Source organism: Lepeophtheirus salmonis, chromosome 4 (genome assembly GCF_016086655.4).
Source record: "Lepeophtheirus salmonis chromosome 4, UVic_Lsal_1.4, whole genome shotgun sequence".
NCBI lineage: Eukaryota > Metazoa > Arthropoda > Copepoda > Siphonostomatoida > Caligidae > Lepeophtheirus > Lepeophtheirus salmonis.
Genome location: NC_052134.2, coordinates 17,706,826 through 17,720,600, shown reverse-complemented (window position 1 = coordinate 17,720,600; position 13,775 = coordinate 17,706,826). Strand labels below are relative to the sequence as shown.

The window sequence follows — 13,775 nt, the reverse complement described above, 5'->3', positions numbered from 1 at the left end:
TCCAATAATTTAATTACACATATAAATTAGCCCTCTTGGATCCTGCGTAATAAAAAAAAGATTTTTTTTGGGTAATCTAATTTGAATTTGTTACGGTGGTTAATTAACTATTATAAAAAGTTATTCATATTTTAATTTGCGAATTCAGGAAATTTAATTTGAATGAAATTTACTTTTAACATTTATGATTTTTGTATAATTTTTGAAAGGGAAAATTGATACAACAAAACTTTAATGCACCGATTTGACCCCACCCCCCATTCGACACCATAATATGCAATCAATAAGCACTAAAAGTCAAACTTCACTTTTCAACAATTTCATTTACCAAAAATTTTACGATTAAAATTACTTATGTAAAATAGTGTATCATAACTAACAATTTATAAGCAATTATGTCAAAAATGACATTAATGTGCTTAAATATCAGGATTTGACGCTATGCTTACACTTGCATGAAACTTGAAATATGTACTTATATGTATGTATCTATCAATATGTACCTGCGTCCGTCTTATTTTATTCATCAATGATCAAATTACTCCAAAACTTATTTTATATGAAAAACTTGAAGTTTTATTATCATTTATGGTCAGGACCGGCTTCCAAAGAGCGGATCTCTCATTTGAATTTGTGTCTTTATTAAGAAAATAATTTCGAAAATTGTTTTATTTCTTTGACGTCGCTACCTTCATTGTATACCACAACCTTTCTTCCAAGAATAAATAAAGAAAAAAAGCCCAAAATCAGCTGGTAGCAACTGGTTCATTCTTCCCAACTATGGAATTATTATTCAATAATTGTAAAAAATGGTTGATAGCACCTGAACAAAACCTAATTATAATTTAACCAATTTTATTTAAAAAATTGCTAAAAAATATTTAAAAATATTTTTATAAAAAAACGGAAATTGTACATTTTTATTTTATTACACGACAAAATTTGAAATTATTCCCTTAAAACACGGCGGTACCTCGCTGACACGTAAAATTACAGTGTTATATTTTGCTCTGGGGTTGTTGTTTTTTCTTCACCTTATTAATTTTGTGAACGTTGATTAGTTAAAGTATAATGTGCCCTTGCTAAATTGCTTGTAACCATTTCATGTTTGGCAAGACTGGTCAATCACTACCAACTGATTTAGTTCCTTTTTTTCTGTTTCTTTTTTACAGGAAAAGTTGCAAAATACGATAAAAGTTACGACGTGTTAAAAAAGAATTTCAAATCTTGTTTATTTAAAGACAATAACTTTAAATTAGCATCTATTTTTTACATTAAAGTGGGGTGCCTAAATCGGCAATATATACTCCTATAAAACAAAAATTGCTTAGAGTATTACAATTTAATGAATGGTAAATTGGAAACACGGAATATTTGTAGCATGAATTAAAACGAGTTGAACGCACTTTTCATTTTTCGGGATTTATCACATCATACATATAAATAGATTTGATTTAAAAAAAATTAAAGTATGCTTTGTAGTTAATGATCTCATCATAGAAAAAAAAAACATTTCCGTTTGGGATAGGATTTTTCTATCATTATGTCTTATATATTTAGCATATAATAGCTTTATCAAGTCCACGTAAAACAGGAATGAATAGAAGTTTATCCACAATAAGTAATTCCTCACATTCATCCAAAGAAGGATTTCATTGGGCGAAACTCAGCAAGAATACGGATGGACTGAATGAAAGTAATTTACAAGTTAGTCATTTGTTTTATTTGGACTTTTTGTGATTTGTGTTTTATTTTCTGCTCTCACTTCATTTTTGTCTAGCTAAAAAAACCTGAAAAATAATGAACGCCCATTCCGTTTTCTCTTTCCTTTCTTTGGGGGACTATGTATTTAACTTTGGGCTATTTTTTATATAGCCCTTATTGAGTAGAATTATAGCAGGAGTACCCGACATTGCTGGCAATTATTAGACGTCTAAAAAAATTGATTTAATAATATAGATATATTGAACTCCCTTATTATTTTCTATTTTAACATGACGCGCTGAGCTTCAGCTACACACGCTCGTTCCTAAATTTTCATCTAAAGTCTTGCATTTTACTTAATAAAATAGTTTATTTAGCAAAATGCGAAAAAAAAAAAAAAATCTTAAATGGATATTTAAGAAGATCGAAAAATTTCGTTTTAAATTAGATAATTTGATAAAAAAACAAATTACTTTTTCAGAAGAGGTAATTTCAAATAAATGTTCTACTGAAACGGCCTATTATGTTTTTATAAGAAATATCAATCAAAATTAAATTACTGTTCATGCCTTCCTAGATTGGAATTACGGCCTCATATAACTCTGTAACAGTTAAAACTAGCCCTGGTGAACTAATACTATAATGAGGAAAACCTTCCACATTTAAAATAGCATTATTACAGGGAAAATATTGAAATTATATTTAAATAATAAATTTGTTTTATTATGCACTTTTAAAATAATTTTTATCAAAGATAAATTAAGAATGTTTACTTCTCACGTTAGTTATGGTAATATTCAACGTTCCTAGTGGACAAATAAATAGTTTTGCTACGAACACTACCTTGCACAAATATGATCACGTAGTCTTTTTTTCACTACATTGTTAGAACCCTCCGTTTGTGAATATAAAACGTATTTATTTACATATTAAACACTGTTGAACGATCATCATAATTACGTCATTTAAATTTTTTATTATTATTTTAACTATTTCTCCATTTTGCACGTGTAAGTATCATTTAAAATAGTTGTATAAATATAAGACATTTATAAAAAATTATCCTTTTGGAGTTATAACATCATATAATGCTTTATTCTTTTAGCAAAAACGTTAATTTGTCTCTTTGATAAAAATGCATATGAAATATGTATGACCTTATGTGAACTTTGGGAATTGAATTAATACTCATGAGTTTCTAATGAATTTCCATGTATCCTATAAAATAATAGCTACAATATTATAATTTTGTAGCTATTGCTGTTTTGTAATAGCCAAAATCCTAGAAATCAAAAGAAAAAACAAAGGAACGACTTTTACACAAAGCAGTTAATTAAATTCACTAAGATACACACAAAAGAATTGGATATAATCTGGTTGAATGTTTCAGGGGACTACTGAAAAGTATTAACGATAAAATGAAGATTCATCGGAATAATAAGTATTTTCTATCAATCTTAGGTCGTATAATATCCCAGTTTACTAACGGAGGAATAATGCTTTATTCTACTCTAAAAAAAAATAGCCCTTAGTCTATTAAAAAAGAAGGAAAGGGGAGGGGGTTGTGCATATTCCCTGTATGGAGGTTTCTTTAGCCTAACTAACATCGAACGATTAACATAAATATATTTATTTTTATATTAACTTCTTTAGCTATAAACATACTAACACCACAGGATAACGTCATAGAGGGTAGTATTAAGCTTTATTTATAAATATCACTTTTGAATGTCCACCAAACTAATGACTGATAAAAACAACAACAAAAATAAGTAATTAATTACTTTCTAATTCGTTTTTTTTAGATATTAAAAGCTGAAAAATTAGGAAAGGGGACTAAGGCTAGCCCTGTATGGAACTCTGTGCTTAATATTGTAGTTGTCCAAGCCCGAGGTCTTGAAATCCCATCTGACGCTGGTGATACGTGTGATCCTTACTGTAAATTACTTTTTGGTAAAGAAAAGATTCGATCCAAACCCATGGTAGGAACTGTGAATCCAAAGTGGCGAGAAAGCTTTAATTTTAATATGTATGATGATGTTGAGAATGAAATGGAAGTCACTCTTTGGCATAATGTTGCTGGTGGGAAGGATAGCTTCCTTGGGAGGTAAAGAGGCTTTTTTATGCTCTTTAGTCATTATATTCATCTTTATTTAGGCAAGAAAGATGTGTTTTAGTCTTACAAAACATTAAAAAATTGTTTCGTTTAGTAATCATCATGCAAAAAAACATTTTGTCTAGTCATAGCTGACGAAATGTGTGGCCTAAATAGGAGTTCTTGCAACCTCTAGATGATTTGGTGTTATTTTTCGCCTAGAAGGAATTAAAAATAAAATACAAAAAGTAATATTTTTAGCAAATAAGCACTCTCCCTACAAAAGAGGTAGAAGAACTGAGAAATTACTACTCCAATGACAAAACATTTTTTCTGATGTCATTTGTCATGTTTTTATGGGGGAAAAAAGTTATTTCTATAATTAAATAGCCGAGTATAAAAAATATCACTATTTAAAAAATCTGCCTTTGAAAGTGATCAATTACCGTTTTTATGAAATGATTTAATCAAGACTTATTTTAATATTCAAGACTTATTATAGGCCTCTTTTTTATATATAAGTGTATATTCGAGTATTTTAATATAAAAATTTTATGAATTTGTTTTCACAAAAAAAAAAAACCTCAAAAACCAACCCCCCTAAACTACCCTCCTCTCCACCCAAAAAAAAAATAGAATCCTGCAGACACCCCTGTTAATGTAGCTAAAAATGCTTGGTTCTCATAAGGGTTATTTGGGTTAAATATTTTAAAGTAGTACATGAATATAAAAAAAAGGTTGAGAATCGCTGGTCTAGAAGGACCGCAGTCCTATCAGTCTGATAATGATTAATTTTGTCATTCCTAGGACCGTTCCTTATTGGTCTTTTATTATTACTACAGCAGAGAAAATGATAACGTCATTTCAGCTGTTGAAGTTGTATGACAACTTCTTTCAAAGAGACTAAAAACCTCAAGTTGAAGGTAGGAAGTGTGTGGCTAGAACGATTTATACGAGTACATTCATTCAACACTATTAATCAAATTACTATAGTAATTATCCATTATTCTTGAATTTATGTTAAAGAGTGAAGATCGATTTGACTGAATTTGATATTGAAAGAAATTATAACTTTTGGAGAAATGTCTCTGATGGACAGGGGCGAGTGCATTTCATTCTCTCAATCTCTGCAACCACCAACACCGATTCTCCTTCTAATTTAGTTAATTGGGAAGAGGAGTTGGATAACTTGAAGAAGGAATGGAAGGATCAATATGTATGTAACGTATATTTATTGCATGGCCAACCATTCCGGTCAAATACTATTCAGAACAATCTTTAATTATATTAAGTACTTGCAGTAGAACCCGGAGTGTGTATGCGTCGGCAGGCATACAAACTCTGCTTTACTCATTAAAAAAAAAAACTCCTCAATAAAATCCTCAGTGTCACTTAAAATCAATATAAAGTTGTATTAGTTTTTTTATATTTACTATAGTGTACCTTACTTTCTTTTCTTTTATAATACAGTTGAGCTTCAGGTTCACACATATATTATTTGAAATGAGTGTACGTAGTACATACGCACATACAGACAAACTTTGTTTCATCAATACAGATATTTATGAATAAATTAGTTGGACTAAATGTCAACTTTTCCTCGGACATGTTCCTTTTTTATATCCCACAACTTTTTTTATGAATTCTTGAGCCATCCTGTTTTGCGTGGATAAATTAGATTTTTAATTGAATCAATTTTCCCCGTGGAGTATAACTGAATAATACGTTATCAACATCATTAATTTTGCTGCATAAAACTTTGCCTAGTAACGATTGTGCTTCATGATATTGCTTTTGTATTTTCGCTATATATCGGAAAAAGGACAAAAAGAAAATAAGGAATTATATTGATAAGGACAGAGGAGTAAGATCTGGGATCATGTGTCTATTTCGAAAGGAATCGTTAACTCGGGGCACCTTCTTTATAGTCATGATCTTTGTTGGGGCTCAAAGAAGTAAGAAACTCCATTGATAGAACAAAAGAAATGCTAAAAGCTAAAGTACATCATTTTATATAAATGCAGCGAATATTTAATTTGGCAAAGTCTCGAAGAGACAAAAATTTTAGGGACAAAGTGCGCTAGAATCCAAAAACACCAACTCTTGTTGATATCAGCTGCCTATTAAAAGGATTTTGGGACGTGAAAATGAAAATGCTATAAAAAAAGAACCTTCTAAATTTAAAGTAGCATCAGTGCAGGGAAAATATCATAATTATTTTTAAATTAATATACATTTCTTGTATTATGCATTTTTAAAACAAATTACATCAATGATAGGCGAAATGCTTACTTCAGAGGTAGAGGTTAACAAAAAAAAAAAGAAAAAAAAAAGAGGTTGTTCAATTGAATAGTTTTTGCTTGGAATAGTATCGCTCTATTGTTTTTACGCAGATAAGTCGACGTTAAACTGTCGTAACGTAATATTCAGCGCACAATTATGAAATTACTTAATCTTAAAATGTATTTCAGACGATAACAAGAAGTTTAAAAGATATTAAGGATGTTGGACATTGTATGGTAAAAGTTTTGAGAGCTCAAGGTATTGCATCATCAGATTTGTCTGGCAAATCGGATCCATTCTGTACCGTGGAGCTTTGTAATGTTCGCTATGCAACACATACGGAATTCAGAACTTTGAATCCAATTTGGCAAAAGGTGTATCAATTGTAAGTCATTCAACGATAACACTGGTCAACAAATTTTGCCCCGCGTATTGAGATGGTGTGCCTCTGATTCCCATTATCTCAATGCACATAAAATTAACCTTACAACTCAAAAGTTCTGTTTTTGTGGCCTACAAAGAGCAAAATGTCATATACAAAGATAAATAGCTCAATATTTTTTTAAATAAAATATCCAAAAAATTCATTTTTTATGATGCTCTTTAAAAAAAAGTGACTTCACTTTAAAACAAACATGAGTTTTATCATTCTACTTAAAATGAATTTTGTTCGATTCAGAAAAAGATACAGATAAAATTAATGTATTTTTTTTTTTTTTTTAATTTTCAAGCGACAAACTATATACTTTATACTTTTCTCTCTTATTTCAATCCTTAAATGCAAAGAAAGCTGTAAAAAAATATTTTTCTAAGAGCACTTTGTAGGCAAGAAAAGCCAAAAATTTGGATCAAAAAGCTCCTTTTCATGTTTATTGAGATAACCATGACAAGAGGCAGATCCATGGCAAAAAAAAGTTGAAATTCGGTTGACTAGTGAGTGCTGATAGGATAATAACACAATCAAAAATTTAATTTTAGTGATGTTAAAGACATCCATGATGTGTTGGAAGTAACTGTTTATCACGACAACAAGGATCACAAATATGAATTCTTAGGAAAAGTTGCCATTCCCCTACTCAAAATCAGAAACAATGACCGGAAATGGTACACACTAAAAGAGAAAAAGCTCATGACTCAAGCCAAAGGAGAGAATCCACAGATTCAGCTCGAGTTGTTTTTCGTCTATAACAAATTTCGTGCTAGCATACGAACCTTTAACCCCAAGCAATTGAAATATATTGACAAATCCGATATCAAGTTAAAGCATTCCACATTTATGCGAAATGTTACACGAATTAAATTAGTCTTAGCAAACATGAAACCAGAATTATTCATTAGTGAGCTAAAGTAAGTACTACTTTTGAAGGTATTTAAAGGTGAGACTCCACATCCATCATGCGTGTACACGTAAATACCAGTGTTGACAAAATTATAAAAAGGTCCAATACCGTTGTAATTAGTTTTTGTTTCTTCACAAAAAAATTAATTTTTTGTGAAGAAATCCCAAAATTATATTTCAAATATTTATCCAAATTATTTCACAAATTAAATTTCAAATATTTATCCAAATTATTTCACAAATTAAATTTCCAATATTTATCCAAATTATTTCACAAATTAAATTTCCAATATTTATCCAAAAAATTTCTAAAATTAAATTTTAAATATTTGTACGAAATATTTACAAAATCCATAGAGAAAAAATTCAAAAATTATATTTCAAATATTTAAATTTTTTGAAAAAATTTCAAAATCCGTAACTGTTTCACTAAAATTTCAAAAATTAATTTTCAAATATAAAATTTTTTCGAATAAAATTTCACAAATCCTAGCTATTCCCAAAAAATTTAATTTATTGCTACGTTGTTACCTTTATTGGATCTCGCAACTTTTCTTCATAAAAAAGGCCCAAAATCAATTGGTAGTTGGTCAATTATTTCCCAAAATAAATCAATTATTAGTTAATAATTAATTCATTGTTGGAAATTACTTACTGCTTAACAAGAGCTCATTCAAACAAACTATTGTTCAGAACACTGATAAAAGGAAAAAATGACAAAATTTTAGAGAGGTGACAAAAAAATACATAGTAAACTTTTGTGTTGGTGAGGTAACAACACTGTGTTTGAAGACCAAAAATGAGTAATTTATAAATTCATTATTTTTTTCTCTCCCACCAAAAAAAACAAAAACATTTTAAAGCACAAAACAAACCTCTTCCATTTGAAACGAATAATTGTTGAGTTTTGAATGCAAAATTTGTACAAATAAAGTATTCATTCTCTAAAACGTTATTTACGGCAGGGGCGTCCACTGGAGTTAGACTTTAGACTCTTTAAATTTTTTTTCTAAAAATTTAATTTTTCCATTTTTTTTCTAAAAAAATTAATTTTCTGTGAAGGGGGAAAATTTTCGGTTAAAATTTTTGGAATTTTTTTCCCAAAAAGTTTAATTTTTTGGAAAAACAGTAATTGAATTTGGAAAACTTTTTCGAACAAATTAAATTTTTTAAACTTCTTGTGAATTGCTGTAGATTTTTGAAACCTTTTTCAAAAAATTTAATGTTATAATTTTTTGTAAATAGCTATGAGTTTTTGAAATTTTTTTCTTAAAAATTAATTTTTTTAAATTTATATTGAATAAATATGAATTTTTGACCTTTTTTTTTTGAAAAATTCCAAAAACCAAGCCAATATGTATATATTATATATGTAATGCAGTGGACGTCCCTGTACGGGTACACGTCCGATAGAGGTGGAAACAGCCCCTAAAGTCATCGTTTGATAAGGATGTGTTTTTGCCCTTAGGAAAATCTTATCATGGCAATGCAAATGGAAGAGTTTATTGGTTCTCATTGGATTTGAACTATTTGTGTATTATTTTGAGATTTGGATGCTCCCCGTTATTCTCATCATTCCAATGATCAAAAATTTTGCAGTAATATCTTCAATCAGGGCCGGTTTTAGGGCATATAATGGCCCTGCGCTTGATTGAAAATAGGAAGGTGGCCCCGCAAGGTGCATTTAAAAAATATATTCTTTTTCTAATCGAATAACAGAATTTGGAATTAAATTCCCATTTCAAAAAAGGAAATTAAAAGACATCGTACATTTATTTATCTTTGCCCCAGATCTTTTTCATAGTAAAACCGGTCCTGTCTTCAATTCCTTTCATACATTAAGAAATTAATTTTTTTAAGGCTCTTTCTATTATGGGGGGATGGCAGGGAGGACCTGAATTGGAAATTGAGGAAGATGATGAGGAGGATGTCAATTCAACAACAGGGGCAGATGCGGAAAAGAAAAGTATCAAGGAGAGGATGCAAGCAATGCAAGAAATTACGCTCATGATACAAAATGTTTTGGGAATAGTGGCACATGTTTTAGAGAGTATTGGAAACGTCTTTAATTTCAGTGTTCCTTTTCTAACTTGGTTGCTCTTTGTGGTTCTTTGTATTGGAACTACACTACTCTACTATGTTCCTCTACGATATATCATCATGATTTGGGGAGCTAATAAAATCTCCAAAAAATACTTTAGACCTGATCTCGTTGATAACAACGAACTTGCAGATTTTATATCTCATGTCCCTGATAATGAAATGCTGGTATGTATTTATTACACACAGGTTTGGACCCGCTCAAACTTTTTTCGCTCATTTTTGACAAGTGTCTGTGCAACTGTTTAGTTTATCAAACGAAAAAATGACCAAGTGATCAATTTTTGTCCAAATCAACTTAGCTACGAAAAAACTTTTCCTTTAAGGGACGTCACTTTTGAGATACCAGAGATGACGGGATTTCTATCGTTTTTCCTTATGAAGTATGCAACTTTTTCTTATCTTCTCAGAATGCACCTTATGAATTCATAGAGATTGCATAGATAGTAATCAGGGGCGTCCGAAGGGTGTGGGCTGTAGCCCCCCTCCACCCCACCCCAAAAAAATTAAGTTTTTTATTTTTACTAGAATATTCAATATTAGAAAACAATTTAATTTTTGAATTTTTTTTGGGGGGAGAAAAATCAAAAACCAAGCCCCCCTCCCAACAAAAAAATATAATGCGGACATCCTTGCTAATACAGTAATTTATAATACCCTCACTGTGCCAAGAGAAGAAAATTCTTTTAGTCCATATCATTTGGAAAAATATTGATCACATGGTCGTCATTTTGCCATTTTGTTTTAGTTTAAGTCATGGGGTCAAAAAAAAAAAGACATCATTGGCTCCAAGATCTAATAAATAAACAATATACTCTAGTGATGGGACGATTAATCGGAATCAGAGAATGGTGTGTTTTTTTCTGGAATCGGCATCGGAAAAATAATTTTTATTTGCGATTCCGATTTATTACTGGTATTGAAATATTTAATACTTTGCTAGGTTATGAAAAAAAAAGTAGAAGCTACAAAATTAGAGAATTTTTTTTTGTATAAGAATATTTAATATTTGAAAGTTTTTTTCAAAAAACTTAAAATTTCAAATTTAACTAATTTTTTCAAATTTATTTCCAAAAAATTTAACTTTCTCTATGTATATTTGAATTTAATTTTTTTTTTCAAAATTTTTTTTTTTTAAATTGTATATTTAAAAGCTTTTTTTCAAAAAAAAATCATATTTGAAATTTAATTTTTCTGATATTTTTCCATAAAAAATCAAATTTTGGATTTTTTTTTCAAAAAAGTCCAACCCCCGCCCCCTAAAATATAATCATGTGGACGCCCCTGATAGCAAATTTGTGTCTATTTAAAATATTAAAGAATCGCAATAAACATTAAAAAGGAGCAAAGAAGTGAAAAAAAACCATTCCGATATCTTTCCGGTTAATCGTTCTATTTTTTTATTTTCTGTTTACGTGCTCAATCGCTCAAAAATGAAGAGAAAACATGAACAGCACACTCATTTTACCCTCGATTTATCCAAACCTGATAATAAAATGGAAAACATATTTCTTAATTCTAAACTATTAACTAATATGTATTGAAATTATAGAAAAGCTATCGTGAGCTTCCATCAATTGAGGAAAAGGAGCGAAAGAAACTCAACTCCAGTCGAGCTTTGATTGCTGATAGTGATATAATATGATGATGATGATGGTAATCTTTCTTTTTAGTATGATTGTTCATTCGTCGTCTCAAGCCATAGTTATCGAATTATATTATTTATTTTATTGGTTTACTAATGTATTCTTATGATAAATGCTGGGTTTTTTTAAAATTTTATTAAGATATAATAGTTGTTTCAAACATAATTTAGTTTTAAATACATACATACATATTTTATAGATACTTTTTTCTCACTCTGTTGCTTTGCTGGGATGTGTATCCTCACGAGAGACAGAAATATCATTGTAACGTCTGTTGTGTACCATATTTTTGATCCAGTTTCAATGCAATGTAACTTCTTTATTTATCTGATACTTCCTTCATCTAATTTTTTGGGATGATGCTTCCTTAGTATTTTCTGAGTTATTGACAGCTAGCAGGAGTACCGACATAGCTCGGACTTATTATGGGTGGAAAAACTGACACAATATGACGTTTCGTTGGATCAGCAATGAGAAGCATTGACGAAGGGGATGAAGGAATAAACTTTGCTTTAATAATATAGATACAGGGCGTTTAGATAAAATCGCCACTTGCGTGCGCCGGCGAACTTGTTATGATGCAGCAGTCTAATGGTGTATTTTTTTTTCTTTTTTGCCATCTGATACGTTGTTGTATCAAAAAAGTTAAGAGAAGTTTTGTGATCATAAAATAAGGCAAAGGATTTCTGAGCATAACATGAAAGTTGAGCAAACCTTAAGGCGTTCAACTGTGCACAATTTTGATCTACAATAGTTTGATTTTATAAAATGTATTACTTTAAAAAACTCGTTTAAGCGTTTATTCTTAAGTTCCTGGGCAACACCGGGCCACCTACTCTAGCATCTATTAAAAAATTGTTATTACGTTGTTATAATTCCCTGTTGTAGATAAAAATTTACTAGTAGAATGGAAAGAATAAGATATCTTTCTTTATTTGCCCTACTTTTCTTGTCCTTATAACCAATCAAAAAAATTGTAGAAATCTAGCAACTTTTAGGGATTTCAGTAGATGTTACAAGGATTTAATTAAAAAAACAGGCGCTAGTATTTTTTCATTCATAAAGCCATAAATGAAGTTAATCAAGATTTTTTCGAAATTTATCCAATTTTTGTTGTAAAAATATCAAGTTTAAGCCGCTAAGATGGCGTTGCTTTTAATTATGATTCAATTTTTGACTTCAGTGAAAATGTGATATTACAATCGAAAGAATATAATATTTTTTACATATTATCCTACTTTTATCGTCCCTCATCCATCAACAACAAAAATTGTATAAATCTAGCCATTTTTAGGAGTTTCACTTAACTTTAACTTTTCGATGTCAGCCATTTTGGGGACCCAAACAACCAAGATTTAAATAAAAATATTTATTAATATTTTGTAAAATAGAATACTATTAAATGGACTTAAATCCCACTGTCATCTAACCCTAAAATCTGTTAAATCATTATATAATCTTCCGTGTTGTAGATAAAAATTAACTATAATTATAGAAGGAATAAGATATTTTTGTCTAATTATAATACTTTTCTGTTGATCAAAAAAAAAAATATATATCTAACTATTTGTAGAGATTTGCAGTACATATTACTTAGATCATTCACATAAAGCTGTATTCAATGCAGGTGTTAACTCTTTTTTTATTCTTAAAGCCACTTGATGGAGTTTTATCACGGGGTGGGGAGGGGGCTACAGCCAACCCCCCTATGGGCATTCCTGTAATAAAGCATTAAACCAAGTAGCGTATGGAGCACAGTTAGCCTGAGGAAATAGTATGGTCAATATTTGTCATAATATTTTCGCAAGATGTCGCTTTTCTATGGCGTAACTTATTTATTTATTGGACGTAGACGTAGTAATAATATGCTTGAATAATTAATATGTTAATAATTATTTCTTGATTTAAATATTTACATATTATTATAAAGTAAATTACTCAAAAATAATGGGTCAATGTAGTGTCTGAGGATGCAAAATAGAAATGAGTCAAGTTTCCAAAAGCTTCAAGGAATCGTTCGCTTTTTTAAATTTCCTAATCCCAAAAATCCAAAAGAAGTCGCAAGAAGAAAAAAATAGATATCAAATCTTAAATAATTTCCTAATAGGAAACCTACTGACCATTTTGTATGTGAAAATCATTTTGAATCACAATTTCCTTTCCATAATTGATCAAGCAAAAAGTATATTAGTAATGAAGTAAATAAAAGTAGAAACAGTACAGTACTTGACTCACACACGAGAGAACAGGAAATGATTTACCAAAATGCTTGAAATAATAGCAGACAAAAAAAGTAAATTTTGACCAAGATATTTTTTTTACTATATAAAATGGACAAATTTCCAGTTTTATAATTTATTCCTGCGGACGCTCCAAGCTATGAATGAGGGAAAGCTATATCTAGGGGGGGGGGGAGAACTTGATTAAGAAATCAATTCCAGGACCGACCCAACACTAATTATGATACAATTTATGACGTCAGTGAAAATAGCCAGGCCAATTGTATGACAGTTGGTAATAGTGAAACAAAACATATGATTGTTATGTTAATTGACGACTAAATGATGTCGTCATCAAAATTATTTTTCTTTTTCATCAGCTAGTCTCA

At 29.8% G+C, this 13,775-nt stretch overlaps 1 protein-coding gene across 10 annotated transcripts in view; it reads left to right on the top strand.

The window, feature by feature from the left end:
• LOC121116943 (multiple C2 and transmembrane domain-containing protein) overlaps window positions 1-11,369 on the top strand; it is a 41,789-nt gene extending 30,420 nt beyond the window's left edge. For 6 of the 10 annotated variants that reach the window (XM_040711264.2, XM_040711267.2, XM_040711263.2 and 3 more), the window contains exons 6-13: window positions 1,561-1,707; window positions 3,510-3,811; window positions 4,826-5,015; window positions 6,271-6,467; window positions 7,061-7,429; window positions 8,890-9,019; window positions 9,282-9,689; window positions 11,074-11,369. In XM_040711264.2, coding sequence (XP_040567198.1) covers window positions 1,561-1,707; window positions 3,510-3,811; window positions 4,826-5,015; window positions 6,271-6,467; window positions 7,061-7,429; window positions 8,890-9,019; window positions 9,282-9,689; window positions 11,074-11,166 — 1,836 coding nt within the window. In that variant the 3' untranslated portion in view covers window positions 11,167-11,369. The remainder of the gene's footprint in view (window positions 1-1,560; window positions 1,708-3,509; window positions 3,812-4,825; window positions 5,016-6,270; window positions 6,468-7,060; window positions 7,430-8,889; window positions 9,020-9,281; window positions 9,690-11,073) is intronic. The other 4 variants (XM_071887680.1, XM_071887679.1, XM_040711265.2 and 1 more) reach the window with 1 other exon arrangement.
• The last annotated feature ends 2,406 nt before the right edge of the window (window positions 11,370-13,775 follow it).